The sequence below is a fragment of the Diabrotica undecimpunctata genome, chromosome 10 (assembly GCF_040954645.1).
Source record: "Diabrotica undecimpunctata isolate CICGRU chromosome 10, icDiaUnde3, whole genome shotgun sequence".
NCBI classification, from domain to species: domain Eukaryota; kingdom Metazoa; phylum Arthropoda; class Insecta; order Coleoptera; family Chrysomelidae; genus Diabrotica; species Diabrotica undecimpunctata.
The window spans coordinates 46,149,132-46,173,967 of NC_092812.1; the positions used below are offsets into that span (position 1 = coordinate 46,149,132).

At 34.3% G+C, this 24,836-nt stretch overlaps 1 protein-coding gene across 12 annotated transcripts in view; it reads left to right on the forward strand.

Annotated features, from left to right (window-relative positions):
• Nucleotides 1-24,836, forward strand: part of LOC140452463 (latrophilin Cirl-like) — a 931,875-nt gene that overhangs the window by 667,824 nt on the left and 239,215 nt on the right. For all 12 annotated transcript variants that reach the window (XR_011952194.1, XM_072546736.1, XM_072546737.1 and 9 more), the window contains one exon: nt 9,738-9,840. Coding sequence is in view for 11 of the 12 variants with exons in the window: in XM_072546731.1 (XP_072402832.1) it covers nt 9,738-9,840 (103 nt within the window). In the remaining variant the exon portion in view is untranslated. The remainder of the gene's footprint in view (nt 1-9,737; nt 9,841-24,836) is intronic.

Below are 24,836 nucleotides of genomic sequence, written 5' to 3' on the forward strand. Positions count from 1 at the left end.
TCTATTGTATCCTTTTGTCTCGCCCCGTCATGTGTGTAGCTTTTTTACTGATTATTTTCAACCAGTAATTTCTCATTTGCCAACCAGTAGAGCAGGCAAACTTTAGAAAGGCATACAGCTCAACCAACTGCCATCATACTTTTAAAATATTAATAGAAAAATTAAAAAACACAATGTCCCATTACACCCATTATTTGACTAAAAATAGCTTTCGATATTATAGAACTATGTGCAATCGAAGAGGCGTAATATAACGAAATGCCATTTTGGCAATCAATTGCAATTATTTGAGGAAGCAAGAGATGGAGATATAATTCCATCCAGACGATTTAGTCTGCTGTTGACAAATCCTTTCAAGTCCACGGACTAGGATAATAAAAGAATCTGCATTAACGTAAATATTTCAACCATCCAAGCTCAGAGAAGTTGGTTAAACTGTTTTTTAATGATGGTCTTTAGATATTCAAATTCTATTAGATATTTTTGTTCAGTAAGTTCTGTGGAGTTATTTTTAAATTATTCCCCACTTAAACTTTTCTATTATTTCCAAAACTAAAAATATTAAGATCTTGAAAAGATTCGCAAGGACCATAATTCAAAATAAAATATGTAAAAATAACGCTATCAATAACTTTAATATTTAAAATTCTAATTACGTCTTTTCCCTTTCCGAAATACCCCTGTGATACTCGGCTAAATCTGAATTTCTCTGTCATTCACCAAAAATACGTTAATGAAGTTTAGCTTAGAGCTGATAATACGATATTCCAGATATCCGTGATCCGTAGGGATTTCCGTGGTTTTATTAGTCATCTTGAAATGTTTTTCCTCTCCGGATCTGAAATGGGTCTGAGAGGATTCTGTTGTCCGATGTTTTTGTGTGATAATATGTATATATATATATATATATATATATATATATATATATATATATATATATATATATATATACAGTGTCTCCAATTAAATCGGCATCATATGGGAAACTTTTTTATTATGAATTTTACGAAAAAAAGTTTATAAAAAGTTATGCATTATCTAAAATCTAACATGCAATCATCAGATATCAAATTTTGTCAATATTATACAAGGTATGTCATAAATTATGAACTTTGCTCAGGAGTAAAGTACATTTATATTTCACAATATCAAAAAATTGTTATGAACAGTTGTTTAGAAATAAAAGCTATGTTTTAATATGCATTACATCCTAATTAAAAAAAATTTTTTTGCAAATTTTTCTCAAATTATCCATACTTAATATAATTTTTATTTATTATAAATAATATTTTATTATTAAATTTACGAAAAAAAGTTATTCGATATAAAAAGCTCTACATAGTCTAAAACCTCAGATGCAACCATCAGATATAAAATTTTATCAATATTATACGAGTTACGTCAAATAATTAGAATATCTCTCAAGAGTAAAGTACTTTTATATTTCGCAAGTTGTTTATAATTACAAATTATGTTTGAATATGTATTTACATCCCTCTTTTAAAAAAAAATTTTCTCAAATTACCGATATCGAACATACTCTACACTAATTATGGTATTTACAAATATGATAACTTTTCCGTTCCGATAAAAAATTATTTTTATATAAAATAATTTTCACAAAACAAAATACTCCAGAACCATAGCCCTGATCCGCATCTATAAACCAAGAATTATCTGAGAAGTCATAGAAACTGCAAAAAGGCCAAATTTTCTCAATAAAAGAGATGACGGCATACGGTTACCATCGATATGGAGACCTCTCATAAAGAAAATATCGTCCACTCCACCAACCAATCAAAATTCCTCTGTTCCCATTAGCTGTAATGCATTGGTTAGTGATCAGTGTAGTAGTGTCTGGGGGCTCGGGAGACTAAGACCTCGGAAGCTTAATATTAATTCTTGTAATAGTATTAACTTTAGCTCTAGGTTTCCCGAAAAACTGTAGTCGGATCCAGACACGAAAAAGTAAAAGTAAGCTCTAGGTTTAATATAAGTTAAACCTAGAGCTCCCAATCTGTTGGCCTTAGTCCAGGTGGAAGAAAAAAAATTCTTATGTTAATTTTGAGACACCCTGTAGGGAGGACAAGGTACAAGCAAGTACAGGGTTGGGTTTACATCGAAACCATGTTGTAGTCTCATGTTTTGTGAACATTTTATTTTTTTAATTTCCCTGATATCTTAGAAAACAAAGAAAATGTACGTTTTTTTCTTGTGTACATGTCTTTTAACTGAAACAATAGTAAATTAACAACAGAAAATAATAACAATTAACAAAACTCTAGAAACAGAAAGAAACAACGTAAACTAATATCGCGTGTTTTTCCCTTTATTTCTAATAACAACTTCACAACGCCTAGGAATGCTGAATATTAGGCGGTCTATTTGATTTTGGTCTATAGAGTTTCAGATGTCAATAACCATAGTTTCTATAGGTTGCAGAGAAACAGAAAGGGGCTCACGAAGTCTCAATTAATTGTCTACAGACAATTTTTCATAAGTGTTCAATAGGATTTATGTCGGGACTGTGAGGTGGCCAATTTAATGTCTCAATATTTACTTAACTTAAATATTTGGTAACGACACACGATGCGTGAGGGCTTGCGTTATCATGCGTTAAGATGAAATTATTTTCTATATAAGATGCAAAAGGAACAATATGTTCAAAGAATCAAAATTGCTGTAATTTACCTTTCGAAGAGCCTCCCCTTAGACACCAAATCCCTTCTTACTCTCAAGGAAATTCCCTCCCAAAACATCGCAGAGCCACCATTATACAATCTCGTCTCTCTTATGTTGTCTGTGCATACCGCTGACGTGATCGACAAATAACTCTTAAGCGTCGATCAGTACTCTTATTAGAAGTAGAGGGGGAAACACGCGATATTAGTTTACGTTATGTTTGTTTTTGTTTTTAAAGTTTAGATAACTGTTGTTTTTTATTATTAATTTAGTATTGTTTCAGTTAAAACAAAACATGTTAAAGAATAAAACATTTTGAAAATTGTGTTCAAAGAAAACAAGAACACAATGTTCTACCTAGGAATAAGTATATGCAGTAGTAATCTGTAGGAACAAATCAAAAATTAATACTTATAATAAAGCAATCAAGTTAGCTCCCTAAGCTTGTTTTAAACACTGTGTATGTTTATTGTGATGTGATCGGATGCACGTAAAAAATGTGGAAATATAAACACATCAAATCCATACTTCCTACTCGATTTGAAAGTAATTTCTGATAGGTTTATTACGCCCTTCCTTCTCTGTTATTCGCTCAACTTCTACTTCAAAACTTTCATAATCATTATTTTCCAAATAAACGATTTGCTGCATGCTTGTAATGTTTTAAGTTCCCTATAAATTACGAAAAATCTGTGGAATCTGCAAATTGCCAGGAAGAGCCCATTACAATTTTCGCTTTTATGTATAATTCTCAATATTGGTGGCCATAAAATAAATGGCACCGAAAACGACCTATTTATGCGATTATTGATTTTCGTAATTTTAACAATAGCCGTAAAAAGCTTCATTTTTTTCCCTAAAATGTGATTGGTAGACAGAATTCGGCATGCTTATATTATTTTAGACATAAAAGAACTCGAAAAATAATAAACTGCTGTAACGGAGTACGGCTGGGATTTTGATGTATTTCGATGATATTTTAATTCTGCGTAATTATGTACCCAAATTGGATACCTCGTGTATGTTCTAAAAGAACTGTATACCAACTTTCAAGACTCTATATCCTCTCTAACTCTCTATATGAACTTATCTCTACTTTTGGTAACATTCAACCTATTGATCCCAAATTCAATAGGGTTCTTACCTAAACCAAGAAGAATCTATGTAGAAAGTATGCTTCAAGAGTTATCACACCGAAAGATAAACTGACAAAAAAGACAAAACCACAATTTCAGAAAATGTAGGCTCATGGAACGAGTACGTAACGTAATTATTTCAAAACAAAGACAAGGAAATTCCTCTACCTATAGGCTATTCTAAGCAGAGACGTAGTACCCGACAATAGTACTTAAATCAGGAATGATTCATGCAATAAATTTGGTGAAAAGCAACAAATCTGGATAATCTGTAAAGACATGATGCATGCAATGCAATAAGTTTAATGAAAAGCAAAATATCTGGATAATCTGTAAAGCAGATTTACAATGGAATACTGAATTCCCTTAATTTTTCGATTATTTGTCTCATATTCAAAAGGTGCTGTCCTGTACATCTACCTTTGGCAAATACAATCTGCTCTTCTGGTATTTATCTTGTCGAAAAGTTTCCTGACTCTCATTGATGATTTGTATCAGTATCTTGCTGGCATGTTTTATACGAAAAATAGTTCTGTAATTGTAGAATTTATGAAAGCTGCATTTTTGTATATTGTCGTGATTATAGATTGTATCCAGTCAGTGGATCACTGTATGGAATGCCATATTTAATTTCAAAGGAGGTGAAGCTATTTTATCCCGGTTTCTTCTATAGACTTGTAGCATTTATGCTGTTCTAATAACGAGCCATCGAAGAAGAAAAAACGTAATTAGATCAAGCCTTCCTTCTTTTTAGAAATTAATATCAAAGGTCCATTACAATCAGCTAACAGTAGTAAAAACGTGGCGTCAAATATCTAAAGAAGTAAAAATAAGAGGGAATTAGAATAAGGTAGGAAATCGTACTGGAAGCTATTGAATGACAAACATCAATGCTAAAATATTAAGGGCATTGGAAAATATGGACTCTCTCCCTCAACTTCAAATGATTTAAGTTTATCAAAAATTGGTAAGAACGACAATATAAACGAAACCCTAATAGTAGTAGGCTAACAGAAAGAGTAAAACAGTATACGTACCTGGAAATACTAATAACAGAAAACAACACTCTCTCTCTCTCCAATGGCGCTACAGCCCAAATCGGGCCTTGGTCTCCTCCAAACTATGCCTCCAACCTTGTCGGTCCCGCACCGATCTTCTCCAGGTTCTCACGTCTAGCAAATTTTGCGCCTCCGCTGCCATGTCATCCTCCCATCTTTTCCGTGGCCTTCCTTTTGATCTTGCGCCCTGCATTTTACTATCAAGGGCTCTTTTCGGCAATCTTTCTGTCTTCATTCTAACCACATGACCAGCCCAGCGAAGTCTCTGAAGTTTAACGAATTCTGAGATCGGTGTCTCTTTGAACAGTTGGTAGAGTTCATGGTTGTACCTGGATCTCCATATTCCGTTTTCGTTAATAGGTCCAAATATCTTTCTTAGGACTTTTCTTTCGAAGACTTCAAGTTTTCTTTTTGTCTCTTCTGTCATCACCCATGTCTCGCATCCATAACATACTATTGGTCTGATAATAGTTTTGTAGACCCTGATTTTCGATCTCCAGTGTGTATTTTTGGAGCGAAACACATGATCGAGTGAAAAATAAGCTTTGTTTCCCTTTACTATTCTTCTTTGGATTTCTGGTTCTTCTGTTCCATCCGTGTTTAATGCAACTCATAAATATGTGAAACTTTCTACCGTTTCAATATCGTCCTCTAATTCAACTGTGCGTCTGTTTCCCCTAGCTCTTGCCTGTGTCAACTTTTTTTTTGTCTTTTGAATATTTGTTTCTAGTCCGGTCTCTTTTGCCTTTAATTTTAATTGTGAATATATTTCTGCCGCTAATTCTGTTCTGCGAGACATAATGCTGATATCATCGGCATAGGCGGCAATCTGTATTGATTTATTTGTTAGGAGATTACCTCTTCCTATATTTAGCTGTCTTATCACATATTCCAAGATCAGGTTGAATAGTGTCGGTGCCAGTCCGTCTCCTTGCTTTAATACTTGGGCTATCGTAAAGTTTTCAGTGAGCTTATTTTGGACTCTGACAGTTGCTATTGACGAATCCATTGTTGTTTTTACCAGTCGGATGTATTTTTGGGGGATATTAAAGTTCTGCAATATTTGATATAACTTGTTCTTATTAATAGAGTCGTAGGCTTGTTTGAAATCTATGAATATGTTGTGGACGTCAATGTTGTATTCCCACTATTTGTTTAAAATTTGTTTCACTGTGAATAGTTGGTCAGTTGTAGATCTTCCTTGTCGGAAACTGGTTTGATATTCCCCGACAATATTTTCAGTTAGTTGTTGGAGTCGTTTGTTTAGTATGTAAGTAAAAATTTTGTACGCCGTGCACAAGAGGATTATGCCGCGATAATTTTCGCATTTCAGTTTATCCTCTTTTTTATAGATTGGGCATATAATCCCGGTTTTCCAATCATTAGGGATCTTTTCAGAAAACAACACTACACTGGCAAAATTAAAAGTTCTGAAGAATTGAAAAAGTGCGTGCCAAATAGTATATGTAAGAAGGGAAGAAATTGACTGCTCTGTAAAGATATTTTACTTGTGTATTGGTTTGTCATCGAATGCCATAGTCTGTGGACTAGTACGCATTTCGATGCGCATCGCCCCGCCTCGAATTTTCCCATTGGCTCTTGACTTGGAAATCCCTATTTATCGCTCGAACAGCGCATATAAATATTGGCGATTTTCAGGTCAGCCAAGTCAGTCCCTCACGGGCTCTCCGAGAGCTTAGTGCTCTCGGGGCTCTGCTTCCTGCATTTATTTTCCATACTCTGTGGCTGAGAATTGTTTCAACTTAACTTGGTGTTTTATTTCGACAAAGAAATTGTCATGTAAGAAATATCTTGCCTTTTTTAAGGCAAGATACCGAAATATTTACAAGTCCATAACCCGAAAATGGACTTAAAGTAGAGGAGCTCTCGACGTTAACTCAGAAGCCCTCTACAGAGCACCCGGGGATTTCAGAAGGTGGTTAGACCCTTAATTGTTCCCCCGAGGTGACAGGTTGTACAATGTTTTAACTGTCTAGATTATGTTTTTAAGATCAAGCAGTCAACTTCCTAGATAAAGTTTCTACTAAAAGTCCGTTTAGAGACTATGTCCCTGGATCAGCAATCCTCGTTGAGAGCTTATGTTGCTATGAAGTGAATCTACATAAAATTTTAACATGGTGTTTCTAGTTGTTTAGATTATGGTTGTAAGATCAATCTGCTTGCTACCTTAAGTTTCTACATAAAGTCCTTTTAGAGACTACGTCTCAGGACCAATAACTCTCGTTGAGAGCGTATAACATCGTACATAATTGAAGGGCCTGGTCGTAAAACATGTTAAGTAACATTATCTAATGTTTTTGCATGAAAAAGTTGTTAAGTAACCATATTACAGATTTCAATTTTCAAAATTGGGTATTTGGTATTATGTTTTTTGCATGTAAAACCTATGAACTGCAGTGAGCACACTTTAAGTGTACTTAACAAGTTGCCTGTTTTATTTTGTTTTATGCTTAAAAATGTCGAAAAATAGTGATGTTTCTTCAGCAGAAGAGCCCTTTGAGGGCTCAGATTCGGATCCAAACTATAGTGACGAAGAAGGTTCAATCGAAAGTTTCGATTTATAACAAGTGTTTAGGTTAAGATCCTAATACTGCATGTAAAATCTGTTAAGTGATGGCGGATACCAAGTTTTACTTGCTATTAGTGATATTTATTTATTATATTAGTAAAATTTGTTAAGTGGTGGTGAAGTAAGCAAGAAAGCTGTTGGGCCTTCATGTACATGTAAAAGATAATGTTTTGAGATAATATCAGGAGATCCAAAGTTCTGACAGCTCTCAAGCTATGATATACAAAATACTTATCTATTTGGATGTATGCGTAGAAACAATATAAAACGAATGACCAGAAAAAGGGATACGAGGAGGACTTCTACTTTTGAATACTCTATTCAATCAAACAACAAAAATTTAAAAATTTGTAAAAATGCATTTATTTCTTTGCATGGAATCGGTAGAGGTCGAGTGGAATATATTGTGAGTAAGCTTAAGAAAGGTGGTGAAGGGTGAAGCCTGAAAAAACCGCAGAGGTAGACATGGAAACCAAAAAAGAAAGTATTTGCAAAACGACATTGACTCAGTTCATCGTTTCATAGACTCTTTACCTCGATATGAAAGCCATTACAGACGACATGATAACACGGATAAAGAGTATATGAGCCTTGATTACAATATTGAAATATATGAAAAGTACATAGAAAGTCGTCAAGCCCAAAAACCTGAATTTGTTTCTTCAGACAAGTTCAGAAGAATTTTTACAGAGGACTATAATATTTCTTTTAAAACTCCTAAATCTGACACTTGTGTGCAAAGTGCGATGAGTTCCAAATTAATATAAACCATTCTAAAGGAATTGGTGATAATGAAAAATTTAAGGAACTAGAACTAGAACAACAAGCTCTTCCTACAGCTAAATTAACCACCGGTCCATGTTTTTATAAAAAAAAACTTTGGTGTTATAATTTTAGTGTCCATTGCTGCAACAAGCCAGAAGATGGCTACTTTTTCCTTTGGGACGAATCCATTGCTAAAAGAGGATCCGATGAAATTGCTAGTTGCTTAAAGAAATACTTTAATAACTTTGATGTTCGCGGTGACACACTTTATGCTGTATCTGATACTGCTGTGGTCAAAAAAAGAATTGGACTATCGTAGGATTTTGGCTACAACTCCTGGCATCTAAAAGGTTTAAAAAAATAATTCACGTTTTTCCACTAGTAGGGCGCACTCTATGCTACGTAGTAACAGAGATTTTGCATTAGTGGAAAAATTCGCAAAACTAAGAATGCAGCGTACTCTCCTAGTGAATGGGAAGAAGTTCTGAAATGAGCCAAAAAGAAAAGGCCATTTATTGTAACGCCTCTTAAGCGAGAAGATTTTTAAAATTTTTCTGAATTAAGAGAACATTTCAGCAAATCGAATTTTGGAATAAGCAACTCCGTGAAGCTGGAGTTTAATATTCATAATCCTTATGTCATGCTTTCTTACGACACATACAATAGAATTCCACAATCCATTAGTCTTAAAAGAAAAAGGGGTAGACCTTTCTCTCAGTGGAAGAAGATTTTAATAGAAACTTAACTCAAAAGTATCCAGAAGCGTTGCCAACAGAAGAGTCAAAACTAGGCCGTGTGATGTCATGCCTCCAGTGGATTCCACCAGTACATCATTCTTTCTACTATTCACTGAAATCCCAAGATTTAACAGTTTAAAATTATTTTTTATGTTCATTTGTTGTTTAAATTCTGTTTATCTCTTGTTTTCTTATAAACTTTGCTCAAATAAAGTTATCTTAAACTAAACAATTTTATGCTAACTTGACCCAGTGATTAATAGCCTGTTAAGTGTCTTTATAGTTTCTTAACAGATTTTTATTTCCTTAACTAAGACGCATAAAAAACTTGTTAAGTACAATTTTTTTCTAAATTTCTTCTTGTTAAAATTTGAAAAAAAATTAATTTGATAAAAAACAATGTTTTTTTATGATAATATGAGAGCATTATATTTCTAAAATATATTATTTAACGGCTGATTTCAAAAGAAAATTATTTTGTTAGTCTTTAGATTCAAAATGTGATGTCAATTTTTTTATTTTGTCCCTTAACAAGTTTTACGACCGGGCCCTTCAATTATCAGCAACAATGTAATCTAATACCAATTAAATAACATTTAAAGGTTTTTACCCATATATTCAGTGGCTTTAAACATGTATTCCTATTAGCAGCACTGGACTATTTAGTCCGAAAATGTTCTGTGATTTAGCTCGTAAGGGTTCTTTTTAATAAATATACCTAAATAAATAACTGTTATCGCTGATTATTTATTTTGATTATTTTTTACAGGGTGACCAGGGTGCCATGGCCTGGCATGGGAAATTTAGGCCCGGCTTACTTTTACTCCTGTTCTCGTTCGTTGTGATATCGGAGGCAACGGCAAAAACATTAGGTAAGTCAATTTTTTTTATTCGTTTATTCAGTATTGCTTCTAAACCATATTATAGACTTTAAATTAAAACGCCGACAAAAACTGTTTTATTTGTGCAACATAGTTTACCACGTAAATCATACCATATTTTTTTAGATAAGTGATTTTTTTCTTAGTGTTAAATATATAACCTAGAGAAAAACTTGTAAAAATATCAAATTGCCGATTCCTCAACATACTCATACTTTCAAATATCCCCGTATGATGTTTTCCTTTGTCAAGACCAGTTATAGTAAATATCTGTGTTTGCGGAAAGATCCAAGTTGTTCTGATAAAACCCTAAATACAATTATTTAAAACCAACTATTCTTCGTGATATAAAAAGAAACCGCTGTTATCAAAACACTTAATTTTATCTTATAGATTGTATATAAGTACCACAAAAGGAGAGTACATGTCAAAATAAATGCTTTTCCCCTGTTTATATTTCATTCCGTTTATTTATAGGGTATTAAGTAGACGGGGGCCATATGTATTCGCTCAAAACTACCACGTCTTTGTATATTTTTACAGCGGCGGAACCATCTTGTGAGTATAAGAAAAATACAAGACAACCCTTAGCTATGTCTGCACGTAAGAACAGGTTTATTTTTATGCTGAGAATAAAAACTATGATTCCAAATTACCAGCTGTTCATTTATGTTTAGTTGTTTAGTAAATTTGTTTTTCCTTTTACTATATCACATTTAGAACTACTTGATGATTGTTATCTTCTTCTTCGTGCTGCTTGGTTAATATGCTTGCACTTGTTCCATCTTCGGAATACTGTTTCGCTCCTTTTTTGTCTCTAGTTTACATTCATTTATTTTCGCTATGTTATCTTTGTCTGGGATCTCTACCTTTGTGATTTGTAGGTAGGTAAAATTTCTTCTTATTGAATGATTGTGCCATCTTCGTCTAGTTAGCATACTATTGGATTTTTGGATCCACTTTGGCCATCTCTTTTTAGCTCGTGTCCATTTTATTCAGACAGAAGAATGTGCCCAGATCGTACCAAGTCTATACTCCTCAATAGATCGCTAGCCTTCTGCTTACCCCAACGGAATACCATACAGCCCGTAGGCACGATAGTGTTACACCTCGGGATTGAAGAGCGGAATTTTAGGAAGCACTAACTGCTTTATATGATTTTATTAAAGATTTTGATAAGATGTGACCGTAAGTTTAGCTCTTCTCCTTTATGTTCTTTACAAACTGTCCGTTTGTGGTCCAATCAAACCACTCAAATTTATCATCCACAACAAGTTTGTTCGGAACGGAATCATTCTGTAGAAATGTGTATTTTTGTCCACTGATTAGATAAAATCCAAATAGTCCAATTTTTTCTTTTTATATTGAGCATTACTTCGAATTTTTATTTATTCAACGTGGTACTTCATTCGTGGTTCTGTCGAGCCAACTTCTTTGCAATATTCCATGATAGCGCTACATCTTGAAACTATCAATGTTCTACGCCGTACAGTACGGTACTAAACACATAGGATCTTGACATTCTCAGTCGTAAAGGGGGACTTATTCACGATTATTAAACAATTTCTTCATATTTTTTATGACAATGGATCGTGTAATTTTAATACGTCTTTGGATTTCAAAGTTTTGTTCACTTAGGTATTTCATTAATCATCTTAGACATTTAGCTCGAAGATATTAATAATACATTGTCGATGGGGATGATATTTATTGTAATACTGTAATTCTATAATAAATTTCATTCTTCACCCCGTCAATATTGCATGTTTTGTTGATATCTTCTAGTAAAAGTTGAAGATCTTCCGACGATCTTGCCAATAGCACAGTATAGTCTACAAGTTCAATGTTCTTTATGACTTCTCCATTGACAATGATCTCTGATTCCAATAAAAATTCAGGAAAAAAAAACTGGAACGAACATGTAAACCGAATGGGACCAGATAGATTAGCGAACATCTGTAAAAACAACAAGCCATATAGCAGAAGACCCGTTGGAAGGCCGCCAAAAAGGTGGAAAGATAATGTACAGTCAACAACGACTGAAACAGAATAAGAGGCAGACAAACAGGAGTAATCCTAGTCGCGCGAAGAAGAAGAAGAAGAAGAAGAAGAAGCATCGCTGTGTGTTGAACCAAATTAGTGCCTAACCCTTTCTGAATCCTAACTAAATTACTAATATCAAGTTATCAAGGCAATATTAACGGTCACTACCAATGAGGCTTTTTAAAAACAGATCTACCACTGATATCATGCATAAGACAAATATTATAAAAAAACAACGGGATTTGACATATACTACCACTACATCTTCATGGACTTTAAGGCAGCTTAAAGGCAGTGGACTGCAAAAACAATACGTCCAAAGAAATGAGAAAGCAAATATCCTAATCATCGCGAATAAGCAAATAGGTTAATCCCTGCTTTGGTCAAGTCCTCAGTTAAAAGCGAGAAATATGTCAAGAGTAAAAAAATGTAAACTTTATAAAACGATAATACATCGGAATCATGGGTAATGAAGACGCGAGATGAGAAGTTGCTGAATGTATTTGAAAGAAAAGATCCATATGTGGCGAAGAACAACTTACACGGTCTGTCGTGAAGACGATATAATGTTGAACTCTATAGACTTTTGGTGATGAAAATCCTGTTAAAACCATCACGCCCGTTACAATTTTTTTGGCGGCGCCGCTGTAAGTTTGTATTTGCTTCCTACGATTGCACATGTTGGGGAAACAGATAATGATTTCTGGTCTGGAAGTAGTTGAAAACGACAGTTGACAAAAACATATTGATAAGATTTGGAAATATGGTCTTAATCTGTTTCCAGATCTCCTCTTGGCTTCCTTGTTTTTGTTGTTTTCCTCTTTTAATTTAAATTCTAATATAAATGATTTGTGCGTACCTTGTGCGTGGAAGCCGTTATTTATTATTCAGTTTTTATGCTTGTAGATAAATAATAAAATTCTATATATAGAAAATTTTATTTATTAGATTTACAAATAAAATCTTAAAATAGTAAAATATCATTTATTTGTTTACAGACTATTTGATTAATATTTAGGAGGTATGGTCACTGTACAACAACCTTTCCTAAACCCTCCCGTTTACACTTTCCTATAATTTATTGGTTAGTATACCCGCGATAACCCTTGCGCTTTATAAATTTGTGATAAGAGAAATGTAGGTTTGTAGTTGGATAGGATAGTTTCATGTATTTCCGCATATTTCAGAATTATATTTGGCTTATACGAATTTATATTAATGAAAAATAATCCTTTAAACATTATTGTTTATTGGTAAGTTAAAATTAAAATCTGAAATTTCTTGTTCAGCAATTCATTTTAAATCATATTTGTCATAATTTTTCAGCCTCTTTTGTATTTTAGTCTTAGATAAATGTTTTCCAAAAGTTTTGGTCTTAATTATGACATCCTTATCTCGTCCCTGGTCTTCGTAAGTTTCTCGTCTGGTTAAATCTTCAGTCCATCTTAATTTTAAGATAGCTATGTAACTTTCTACATCTTGTACTCTTGTCTTACTGCGAATTAACATGCTGGTTTTTCTGCTTCTAACCCATTTTCAAAGCTCATATCTTTCTATTTTTCTTTGGGCAACTTTCCGTTTCTCTCACTTAATTTATTTAGATCTTATATCTTAGAAAGGTAATGCGACCCTACTAGAAATATCCCTGGTCCTCCAGGTTGGGTGTTATATATGGCTAACGACCCTACGAGACTTCAAGGAGAAAAAAAAATTGGTCTGATCAAGCGAGGAAACCTATGCGAGAAAGAGGTACGTGACCTACGGATTGCAACTTTAAATATTCAATCCTCATACAGACCATTAGCCCTACAAAAGCTACTTAGCGATCTAGATAAGCATAGAACGGATATAAGAGCTCCATAAGAACTTAGGTCGACTGGGACTGGCTTAAAAGACAAGAGAAAAACGAATTAAGTATGTCATAAAAAACTTTAATGCTATTAATCATCTAATGTGTATTCTATGACTAAAAGGAACATTTTTAATTATAGTCTTTTAAATTTGTATTCCCCGACTGAAGAAAGGGATAATACGGCCAAGGAACAGTTCCACTATAAATTTGAAACTGCACACGAAGACATAAACAAAAAATGGACAACATGTAAAAGTATTAACACGAAACAACGAACAAAACTAGACATACACAAAAAGTTAAAAATGATTGAAGCAAAATACTCAGAATAAATAGAAAGAAAAAAATGGACCAAACAAAAGAGAGAATATCGAAGAGAAGAAGAAGGAGAGAAAGGAGTACTAGATAAACCCACAGAAACCAGAAAATTTGATCAAAAACAAAAGTAGAAAGGAGATTAAACTAAGAACAATCATGTGTAGAAACAAAGAAGAGGGTAAAAGAAGAATAAAGATTGCGAACGAAACATAATGGACTAATTATAAAAACTGTTGTCAAAAAAACTAATAAGATTTTGTTAATTTATGAGTTTCCCTAGGTCGCACCGTCGAGATATTCTTAATTTCGTTTTTTCAAATTTTAGAAGTAAAAAATTTTTATTCAGAACGGATCAGAATGGAAGAAAATCCTGGGACAAGTTAAGAACCACAAAGGATTGTCGAGCTAATGATGATGATAATGAGATGAAAATACCGTTTGGCCTCATGATATGAAAATAAACTTTCCACAGTGCAACCTGAAATAATTATAAAGAAGCAGAAAGACGTTCAATGAAGGGCTCTGCTATCCGCTTATACGTATTTCGACCTTATTAGATCTCCTCAGAGCAACTTTGAGTATGTATTATTTATTTACTTAAGTTCGTGAGTATTAGAAACTAATTCGCGAAGGATTTTTGCCGTGGATCGACAGATCGTGGAATGCAAATTGTAAGTTCCCCTTGTCGGCTTATTCCTCAGCTGTCTGCTTTGTATTTTGTAGAAAGCGCAGTAGGCGATAATCTAAATTTTAGTTTCGCCAAGTAAGAAATCTTCGGATTTTTACAGTGATAATTATAAACAACTTTATAAGCGCAGTTGACGTGACCTGATAAACTCATCATGAGATGAATTTGATATAACCAGACAAGAGGTGAAAACAAAAACTTATAAGGCAGCAAGTGACTTGACTTGACTTGAAACCAAACGAAATACGTTCCGAACTGCTAGAACTACTTCTAGAAGAATAATTACTTAAAATTGTAGTGAGGCTATTTAATTCAATCTACCGAAAAACTCAAAATATTGGTTAATAAATTAACCTTTGAGATAATACCACATCAGTCTAATAAATCACGATTTAAAAATATTTTTGGAAATCATTCCTGTCGGTATTATAGCGTAAGTCCGAACAGACTGAAATGGGTACAGAGAAGGCTTTGTTTATGAAATACTAAGACATCAAGATCTAGATGAGTGCGATATAATACTGGAAAATCTTTATTGGCAGCAGAAAGCAAAAAGATAGTAAATAGAGACAAACACTTCACAGGCGCCCCCAAAATTCCAATGCCGTTTCGGACCTACCGACAGATCTACAAATAGCACAGACATTTGAGGAAGATCATCAGTGATCGATTGGAATAAAAATGTGATTTTTCTTAATTTATTTGAGATATTATAAAACAGTTTTATATGTCGCGAATCGTATGTGAAAATGGTTTGGAGAAATTTCTACAGCAAAGAAACATGTATATATCGATCGATTGTGAACTCCTGAATCCGTCCCTATTAATAAAGAAAAAGTGGTAGTGATTTATATTCGCTATAATACGTTTTATTGTATGCCTTGTGTAATATGTCTAAAATTAGTTTTTTTTCTACTCATTTGTCGGAAACATGTAAAATGGCGATTTTACTAATGGCATGTCGTATAACGTGGAAGGAGTGCGTGGTAGAAGTTATTTAATCACAGTTTTTCCAATAGCCATTTTATATCAAAATAAAAGTTATTTTTAGGATTATTGGAAGGGTATCGTAAATTTTTTGAATGTTTGCTAAAACTTTCTAAACAAAAAACAACATTTACTGCAGAAAATAAAAACATTCGGCAGAGGACTGCACAAGGTATCATAATAATAATTATTATGGCCCTTTATACCTTTAAGCGGGAGTTGTTCTTTCGCCTTCCTAAACACCCGAATGAAAAGCCGAATTAAAGTTTATTACATGAATAAAAAGATTAAATTTTTCGCTTTTTGTGTACCATAAACCGAAAAGTTTAATAATAGCGATTCATTTTTGGTTAAAGCTGCAAATGGAACTTAACCGTTAAGTACCTACGTGACGTCTGAAAGAATGACGCTAATTTTTGGTCGCCTACAGCAAAGAGCCGTCTTGCATTTCTAGGTGAACATGTACCTTTTGCTATAATATTGCTTGATCAGTGTACGAAAGGAATTTGGTAAGGTACGTTATTTATGAACTATCAATTTAAAAAATTTAAATTAGTTTCGGAGACGTCACGTGAGCAGTTTCATTATACTTTGTGTCCAATTGCTCCCCAACCAAGTTGTTCAAAATCAGTGTCAGTAGAAGACAAAAACTTTGAGGAACAAGTATTAAATTGGTATAATCAAATGTACCATGTATCACTACGACTGTAGTGATGTCGACCTGGATTGTGATGAGTTGTCCTTTAGAGTGACCAAGAGACCGATTCTGAAGAATCGGTCTCTGATCAAACTCTCATGATCTATTTTTTTATTTTAAGTCAGAGTTAGAACAAAATAAAAGGAAAGTTGAAGAAATGGAAAGAGGTAATGAATCAGAAAATAATGAAGGTGAAGTATCAACAGAAGACGTGCGGCAAAAAATTATTAAAAGTTTTTATGTAAAAAATAGGTACAAATGGATCCTTGAAATAGATAAGCTTCTATCAAAATATAAAAATCAAAATTCACCAACGCTAAAAAATATTGATAAAATCGAACTAAATGCGTTTTTAGGACTTCTTGCATTTACAGCAATATTTAAATCGAATAACGAGAGTATAGAGTTAAAGAAGCGGATCAGACAAGGATTTGAAATATCAACGCATAGCATAGAAAAAAAATAAAATATGCTTATAAAAAATCCTGTCTGATAAGGATGGTCCAGGAAAGTCGTAAAACCAAACTCATGGTGGTGCATCGAACTGGAACACCTTAGGAAGACAGCAAGAACAGCTTTTAATAGAACAGAATACACCAAACTCAAAGAGGATCGGGATTCTTATCAATCAAACCTCAGAGGGTTTAAGAAAGTCTACAGACAAATACAAAGGGCTGCTTGGAGAGCCTACTGTGAAGAAATCGAAGATTTTGCGCAGGCTTCCAGACAACAAAAAGCGCTATCAAAGGATCTACATCGGCATATTAACAAAGAAAGATGGAAGCAAAACTTCCCACCTTTACGAAAGTGCTGAGATCCTGATGAAAACACACTTCTCGGGTTCTAGCGCCTCAACAGCACCAAACTGGACGGAAGAAATAATCATAGCCTCACTGAACGACTGGCATCTCGTCAGAACAATGATTAACGAGGAAAAGGTAAGATGAGCTATATTATGCTTCACCTCTTTTAAGTCACCAGTGCCTGACGGCATATATTCAGCTCTACTACGGTGGCATCTTTCTGCCGCACCGTGTGGAAATATTCAGAGCCTTCTTGGCTTTGAGATATATTCCTAGGAAGTGGAGAGAGGTACGTGCGGTCTTTATACCAAAATCTGGTAGGTTGGATTACACCCTACCAAAGGCTTCATAATGGATGAAGTTCTGGTTCATAACCCAATTCACCCAAATCAGCATGCATATACTTCGGAAGGATCTACCGATTCTGCGCTGCATCAATAAAGAAGAATAAGGTAATACAGAATTCACCCTAAGTATATCCATAGACATTAGGGGAGCATTTGATAAAACCACATTTCCAACCATCACCCAACAGCTCAATGTCAAGAGTGTTCCCCTGGCCGCGAGCAAATGGTATGCCCTCTAATAGATCAATAAGCATAAATGTAGAAGACGATTCTTTTAGAGGCATCACATGTTCGTACCCACAGGGAGGGATGCTATCTCCACTCCTCTAGAACATAGTTCTAGACACCCTGGTTGAGCGAGTCAGCAGCAACGGGTTCTACACGATAGGTTATGCAGACGATATTGCTGTCCTGTAAAGCGGTAAGTTTGAGAATACACTATGTGAGAGATACAAGTTTCTCTTGAATTAATAGAAACATCGAACAAGGAACACTCAGTATCTATAAATCCTAAAAAGACAGAGATGGTCCTCTTCACTAGAAAAAGAAGAATCACGGGCGTACGGATTCTAAACTACAATATAAACTTTTCTGACGAGGTGAAATACCTTGGTATTGCCCTTGACAGGAAGGTAACATGGAACTCCTACTTGGATGATAGAGCTAAAAGAGCATATATTGCCTATGAGCAGTGTCTACGAACAGTCGGACGTACCTGGGACCTTTTACCTAGGGTAATCGCCTGGATCTGCACTGCTGTTATTAGGCCTATGCTAACTTACGGAGCTATTGGTTGTGTACCAAAAGTGCTACAGACGACAGCGATACAAACTAAACCATATTCAGCAGATGGCTTGCCATAAATATAACAGTTGTCATGAAAACAACACCAACTGGTACAATGGAGTTGGTAGATGGAGTTCACAGATGGTAATAACATCATCCTGAGGTGGGTTTAAAGGACACAATAGGAATAAAGGCAACGGCATTGCTGAGCAATTAGCTAGGAAGGCGGCAGGTCTAAGACTCTTAGGACCTGGTGGTATTTTTGGTTGCTCAACTACAACAATCGCGGAAATTGTCAAATGTCATTATCTCTCTCTTGGACTCAAAAAGTGCAATAGTGTAGACTTGCAAAGGGTACACTAAGTAACTTTGAAAAGTCAGCATCAAAGAAGTACTTGGGAATGACCAGGAAAAACCTACGTTGACGGTTTTTTAACTGGTCATTTTCATTTAAGCAAACACCTCCACACACTGGGGCTAGTAGACACACCTCTATGCAGGAAGTGTGAACGAAAAGACGAAATTGTAGAGCATATCTTACGAAAGTATGCGTTCAGCGAACCCTGGCCCACACCTGCCCACCTAAAGGAGATGTCCCTTGGTGACTTGTCCACCTTCCTAGCAATGGCAGGATGGACAATGAGCCAATGACTCACCCTCCCTACTCTGCAGATACAGATATCAAGACATAGAAGAAGATGCCTGGAATGATAGAGATGGTAGTAGGTTGGAAATTACAAGAGGTAGAACATTTTAAACCGATGTTTATATATCGTATTTTTTAGCAAAAGGAACCTGAAAGAAAAAATAAGTTCTAGGTTATCAACTTAAGGTACACTAACATCTAATATCCAATAATAACAAACCAGAAATTATTTTATTACAGCGTTGTTATAGAATTTAATATTAAACCAATATCATCCTCTAATTAATTCGACAACCATGACAAATGGGGGATGTGTGGTAAAGGGAGTTTGTAAGCGCTAATTGGCGGACCCGTTTTAGAAATTAATTTGTCCCTTTGTCTCATCAAACTCCAGGTATATTACCGGCATATTGCTTGCAGCATATTAGTACACTTTTGCCTTATGCAGGATAATTACAAATGCCTATCGTTCCTCTTCAAATTCGAAAGTATTTGATTTTCATTACCGACGTAATATCGGAAGCTGGAAATCAAGGGGTTATAATATGAGAAGCAAATACAGTTTGGCAAAGGCTGGCAATAACAGGTATACGAATCCACTTGTTACTACTGATGGGGTATCTATAAGAGTTTTATAAATTAAATACAAATAAAAGAAACTATTCTTCTAGATTGGAGTCAAACTGATTATTTAATTTTCATACACCTGCCACATCCTTTCTTAGATTATCGCTCCTACATCTTCTTTCAACAATTTCATTAATTAATTTGCAATGCCGCCCTATCTGGGACTTTCCTATTCTGTAGCTCTTCTTCTTTAAGTGTCGTCTCCGCTCAAAAGGTTGGCAAACATCAAAGATATTTGTACCTTCGATGCCGAGGTACTGAATAGATGCTTAGTAGTGGTGTTGAACCATTCGCGCAGATTTTTCAGCCAGGAATGTCTTCTCCTTCCTATTGATATTCTTCCGCTGATTTTTCACTACATTATGAGTCGAAGTAATTGGTATTTGTCACCTCTCATAATGTATCCAAGGTAATGAAGTTTTTCCGTTTTTTAATAGTTATTACAATTTTTTTCTTTTCTCATACGCCTTAACACCTCCGCTTAGTGATTATCTGTATCCATAAAATTCTTAATATTCCACGTTATAGCCTCTAAAACATTGCAATCATTTGTAAGCTTGTATATTTCACTTGCACTCCATACACCCACCATTCGTTTTGTTTTTTCTTATTTAGCTACATTTTTTATAAGAATGATGAAACTGTCTGAAAAAGTGTTTTTTTAAATTAACATTTTCACTTGGGAATGTCAAAAAGTATTGAATAAGGAAAAAATGTAAAGGACAAAAGTTGCTTAAAATATATTCATTCCTGGTGTTATTTATATTATAAAAAACCCGAGAAGAGGTGGCATCCCCTCTAGAGTAAAAGGACCCTACAGCACAGGGTCAATTTTGAAGTTAAGAGGTTAAGTAGAACCTATAGCCAAATTTTGGTAAAAATCGGTACAGAGTCAGAAAATTAGACAGTTAGCTGTATTTTACCTGAGAGAACACTCACAATGAGATACAAAGTTTATTCGATAAAAATGAAACGGGGAAATACTACAAATCCTTAAATAATAGCCGTCAAGAATTTAAACCACGATTAAAAATTTGTAAAGACACTAACGGTGAAATACTACATGATAAAAACTCAGTTATTAACAGATGGGCACAACATTTCAGCGAACATCAAAATATAAACGATGTTGAAGGAGGTTACAACATAGAAAATCAACAAAATTTACAGCGTCAACTACACAGTGAAGACCCAACAAGAGAAGAAGTGTTGAATGCCATCCTAAAATTCAAAGCCAATAAAAAACCAGGAATCGATGAAATCTGTTCGGAAATGTATAAAAAATGTGGTGATCAACTTTTTGCAGCAATCCATAAATTAGTAGTACTTATATGGCAAAAATGAATTGGTATCAGAAGTGTGGCCAAAGGGAATAATATACCTTTGCATAAAAAGGGTGGTCAGCTCGAGTGTAGGAACTATAGAGGCATTACTCTGTTAGCATCTGCGTATAAAATATTCGGCAATGTATTGTTTGAAAGACTTAAACATTTTACAAAGGATATTGCTGGTCAATATCAATGCGGATTTACTACTGGAAAGTCAACTATACATCAAATTCAAGCACATAAGCAGATTCTAGAAAAGTCACATGAATATAACATAGATACACACCATCTCTTCGTAGACTTCAAAGCAGCTTATGACAGTGTAAAAAGAACTGCATTATATAATGCAATGAAATGGTAGACTTTGGGATCCCATCTAAGTTAGTTAAGTTGACCCAGCTAACAATGCAAAACGTAAGCTCATGCATTAGAATTGAAGTAAAGAACTCTACGTTCTTTGACATTAATAATGGTCGAATGCGTTGGCGTGTCTCCTATTTGATATTACCTTGTAAAAGGCAATCAGACAATTAAATATTAGAATGAATGGAACTATTTTTAATAGATCCACGCAAATTCTCGCATTCCCTGATGATATAGTTATAGTGGGCATAAGCATGAGAGACATGGTGTAGTATTTTACAAGGCTTGCGGACGCCGCAAGTGAGTTAGGACTTCTGGTAAACGAGGAAAAAACCAAATATATGTTGGTTTCTAAAAACCCCCGAAATATCCAACAGAGAATTCAAATTCAAATTAACAACTATACCTTTGAACAAGTCAAAGAATGCATATATCTTGGATCGCTAGTAAACGCAACAAACACGACAAGCGACGAAATAAAGAGACGCATAGCGATAGCGAACAGAACTGTTCACAGTCTCCAGAAACATTTAAAAAATAAAAATGAAGTAAAGCTCAATATATACAAGACCTTAATAAGACCGGTTTTGATATATCAGTCTGAAACGTGGACCTTATCTCAAAATGATGAAAGACTTCTTGGTATTTTTGAGAGAAAAATCCTTAGAAAGATTTTTGGAGTCGTAAATGAAAATGGACTAACTTTGAACTATATCAGTTATACACCGATCCAGATATTGTGAACTTAGTGAAAGTGTAGAGACTTAGATGGGCTGGACACATTGCTAGGATGTCTGTTCACGAATGCATGAAGAGATTAACATTTTCAAAACCAGAGGGCACAAGAAGCAGAGGACGACCACTAAGGAGATGGATTGATGATGTGGAAGAAGACCTAGAGATTCTATGGGTCAGAAGATGGAAGGAAGTTGCCAGGAATCGACAGGAGTGGCGACTTCTTTGATGATGATGACGCTGTATTTTACCTTTATTAACTGGACTATAATGCGAGTCCTCATAAGGATATCAATCTGTCAATAAACAAACGGAATTACTTATAGAGATGAAGAAATTTTTTTTTTTATAAAATTCGTTTTTTTGTGGGATGCCGCAACGTATAAATAGTATTTTTTTCGACTTTACGAATTCTTCCATTTTCTGGAGTTTACCGTAACTTTTACCAGCAGCAATACTACTTTACGTACATCAGCTGAGTTTAGTGTTCTAACTGAACATTTACAGTGGCTGGAAATGTCTTTTAGTCAAGATATAGTCATGTATGCATTTGTGATCTATTCTGGTTGTGAATATACGCTTGTATTGTGCACCATACGCAGTTAATTTAATGCATATATAGTTAGAGTAAGATCTCCATTGCATTTTCGTGGAATCTTTGCTTAATTCTGACACTCATTGCACATGTGGGTATTACAATATCCGACGATGATCGTTTGTTTGTCGTTCTAGTTTCTTAATTGTATTTTGAAGGTAATTAAAAAAAGATTCTATATAGGTAAAACTTACTTTAGATAGTCATTTAAAAAACAGCTGGGAAATTTTTGAGAAACGTTTATGCATTCGGTTTATACTCGTATATTAATTAGATTTGATTTTAAACTATGTAGTTCATTCAATAAGGAAACTGTGCTTAAACCTCAATTTTGTTCAGTTTTCTACCTAAAGACTGTTTGTTTCGCAAGGAAATATTTCGTTTATCTTCTAGTTATTCAACGGCACATTTCAATAGACCAAAGCCATTTAGATAGTTTCTATAACAGTTGTTAGAACACAATTATTTGAAAATTAGACAAACAAATTTTGATATCAAATAAATCATATGTTGTGTAAAATTAACACCACATTTAACTTATTGGTAACTGGCGTAATATACGAATTGTTATTTATAGTATTTCAGTGTGAACTAACAGGACCGTAATTAATATAAAGACGCGGACCACAAACTAGTTTCAATTGAAAACGAACAATGTTAATGATTTCAGATTCTTTTCCTAGTCGGATTGTAACGTGAATATGAATAAAACTAAATTAGAATTTGACAGGAAGACAAATTCGATTAATTTTTAAAAATATTGTTTGGTCATTTTACATAATAAACTATACACTATACAAAACTCATAATGTTACTACTTATCTTGTGCTGTATTTGGTTCAATCCACGTTTTCTTTTTTTTTATTAAATATTTCATAGTAAATGGTGTTTTTTTAGAGGTATAATAAACGCATAATGCGTTTCAGACCTATTACGAGCGAATTTCTCTTAGATATGGTGAACAAGTATGCTGAAGCTGCAACTTGCCAAAACTCTGGAGGAAAGCCTACATACTTAGTTGTTCCTGAAACGGAAAAATCACCACCAGATACAGTAAACGTTCGCCTAGTAACGCTGTCATACCAAGTGTACAAAGTCTTTAAAAAAATCGTTCTGCGAAGACTGCGATCGAAAAAATTATCCCGAAACCAGAGGATTTAAAGTTTGAGCAGTACATCAAAGATAAATTTGAAAAAGGAATAGTCACTGGAACTGTCTCCATAGATCTGTCTGCAGCTAATGATACCATCAACTTACTAACATTTAAGGCTACATTCCATAAGAGAAGATTCTGTGTATCACTGCAAGGAAAGAAGAATTGATGGAAGCACCAAAAGAACTGTTTGCCTCAAGGTAGTGTTATTTGTACTTTGCTGCATAATATTTATTTACTATTATAACAGACTCATTGATTTACTATATATAATATGATGAGCTAAAAATGAACCTATTAGAGGTCCTGCTCTAAAAACAAACAATTGTCCAGTCATTTTGCCGGTAGTCAGTCATCTTAAAGCGAATTCTGACAAAATACAGACTTGTGCGTTTTACCTGTAATGTAGCGTGGCATGGGATTAGACTGAAGCACCTCAACTATCTCATCCTGGATGTTAAATGAGACACTCTCATTCAAACAACATTGTTATGAGCTGGAGAACAAAGTGCGAGAAATGACACTTGTGATTGACACTTTGTTTTACGGAAGACCAGTATGCTAGTCCATTCTCAGAGGCCTCGGTACACGCCAAGCATATTGTAGTTGCTCTCAATGACATCATGAGAAATGTGACTGGCTGTTCCTGTCTCTATACACACTATTTGGTATAGCACCACCATAATATAAGAAGATGTCTGGATTAATTTAAGGTTATATCTTGCATTTTGTAGCATGAAGATCAGGTATACAATCCTCGAGCTTGTGCTGTTAATTTATTAACTATATTTTGTGTGTGTTTTCTATGTATAATGAATCCTACTCCACCATTTGAAGTGTTGAGAACGAAGTGGAAATTGAAACGTGAAATTTGTTTATCTTGACCGATATCCTCATTTACAGTGAGATTTTAATCTCGCTCACATTGTGTATGTATATATATATATATATATATATATATATATATATATATTTGTTTATCTTCTGTACTTTATAAACATTTATAAAATTTTATAAAA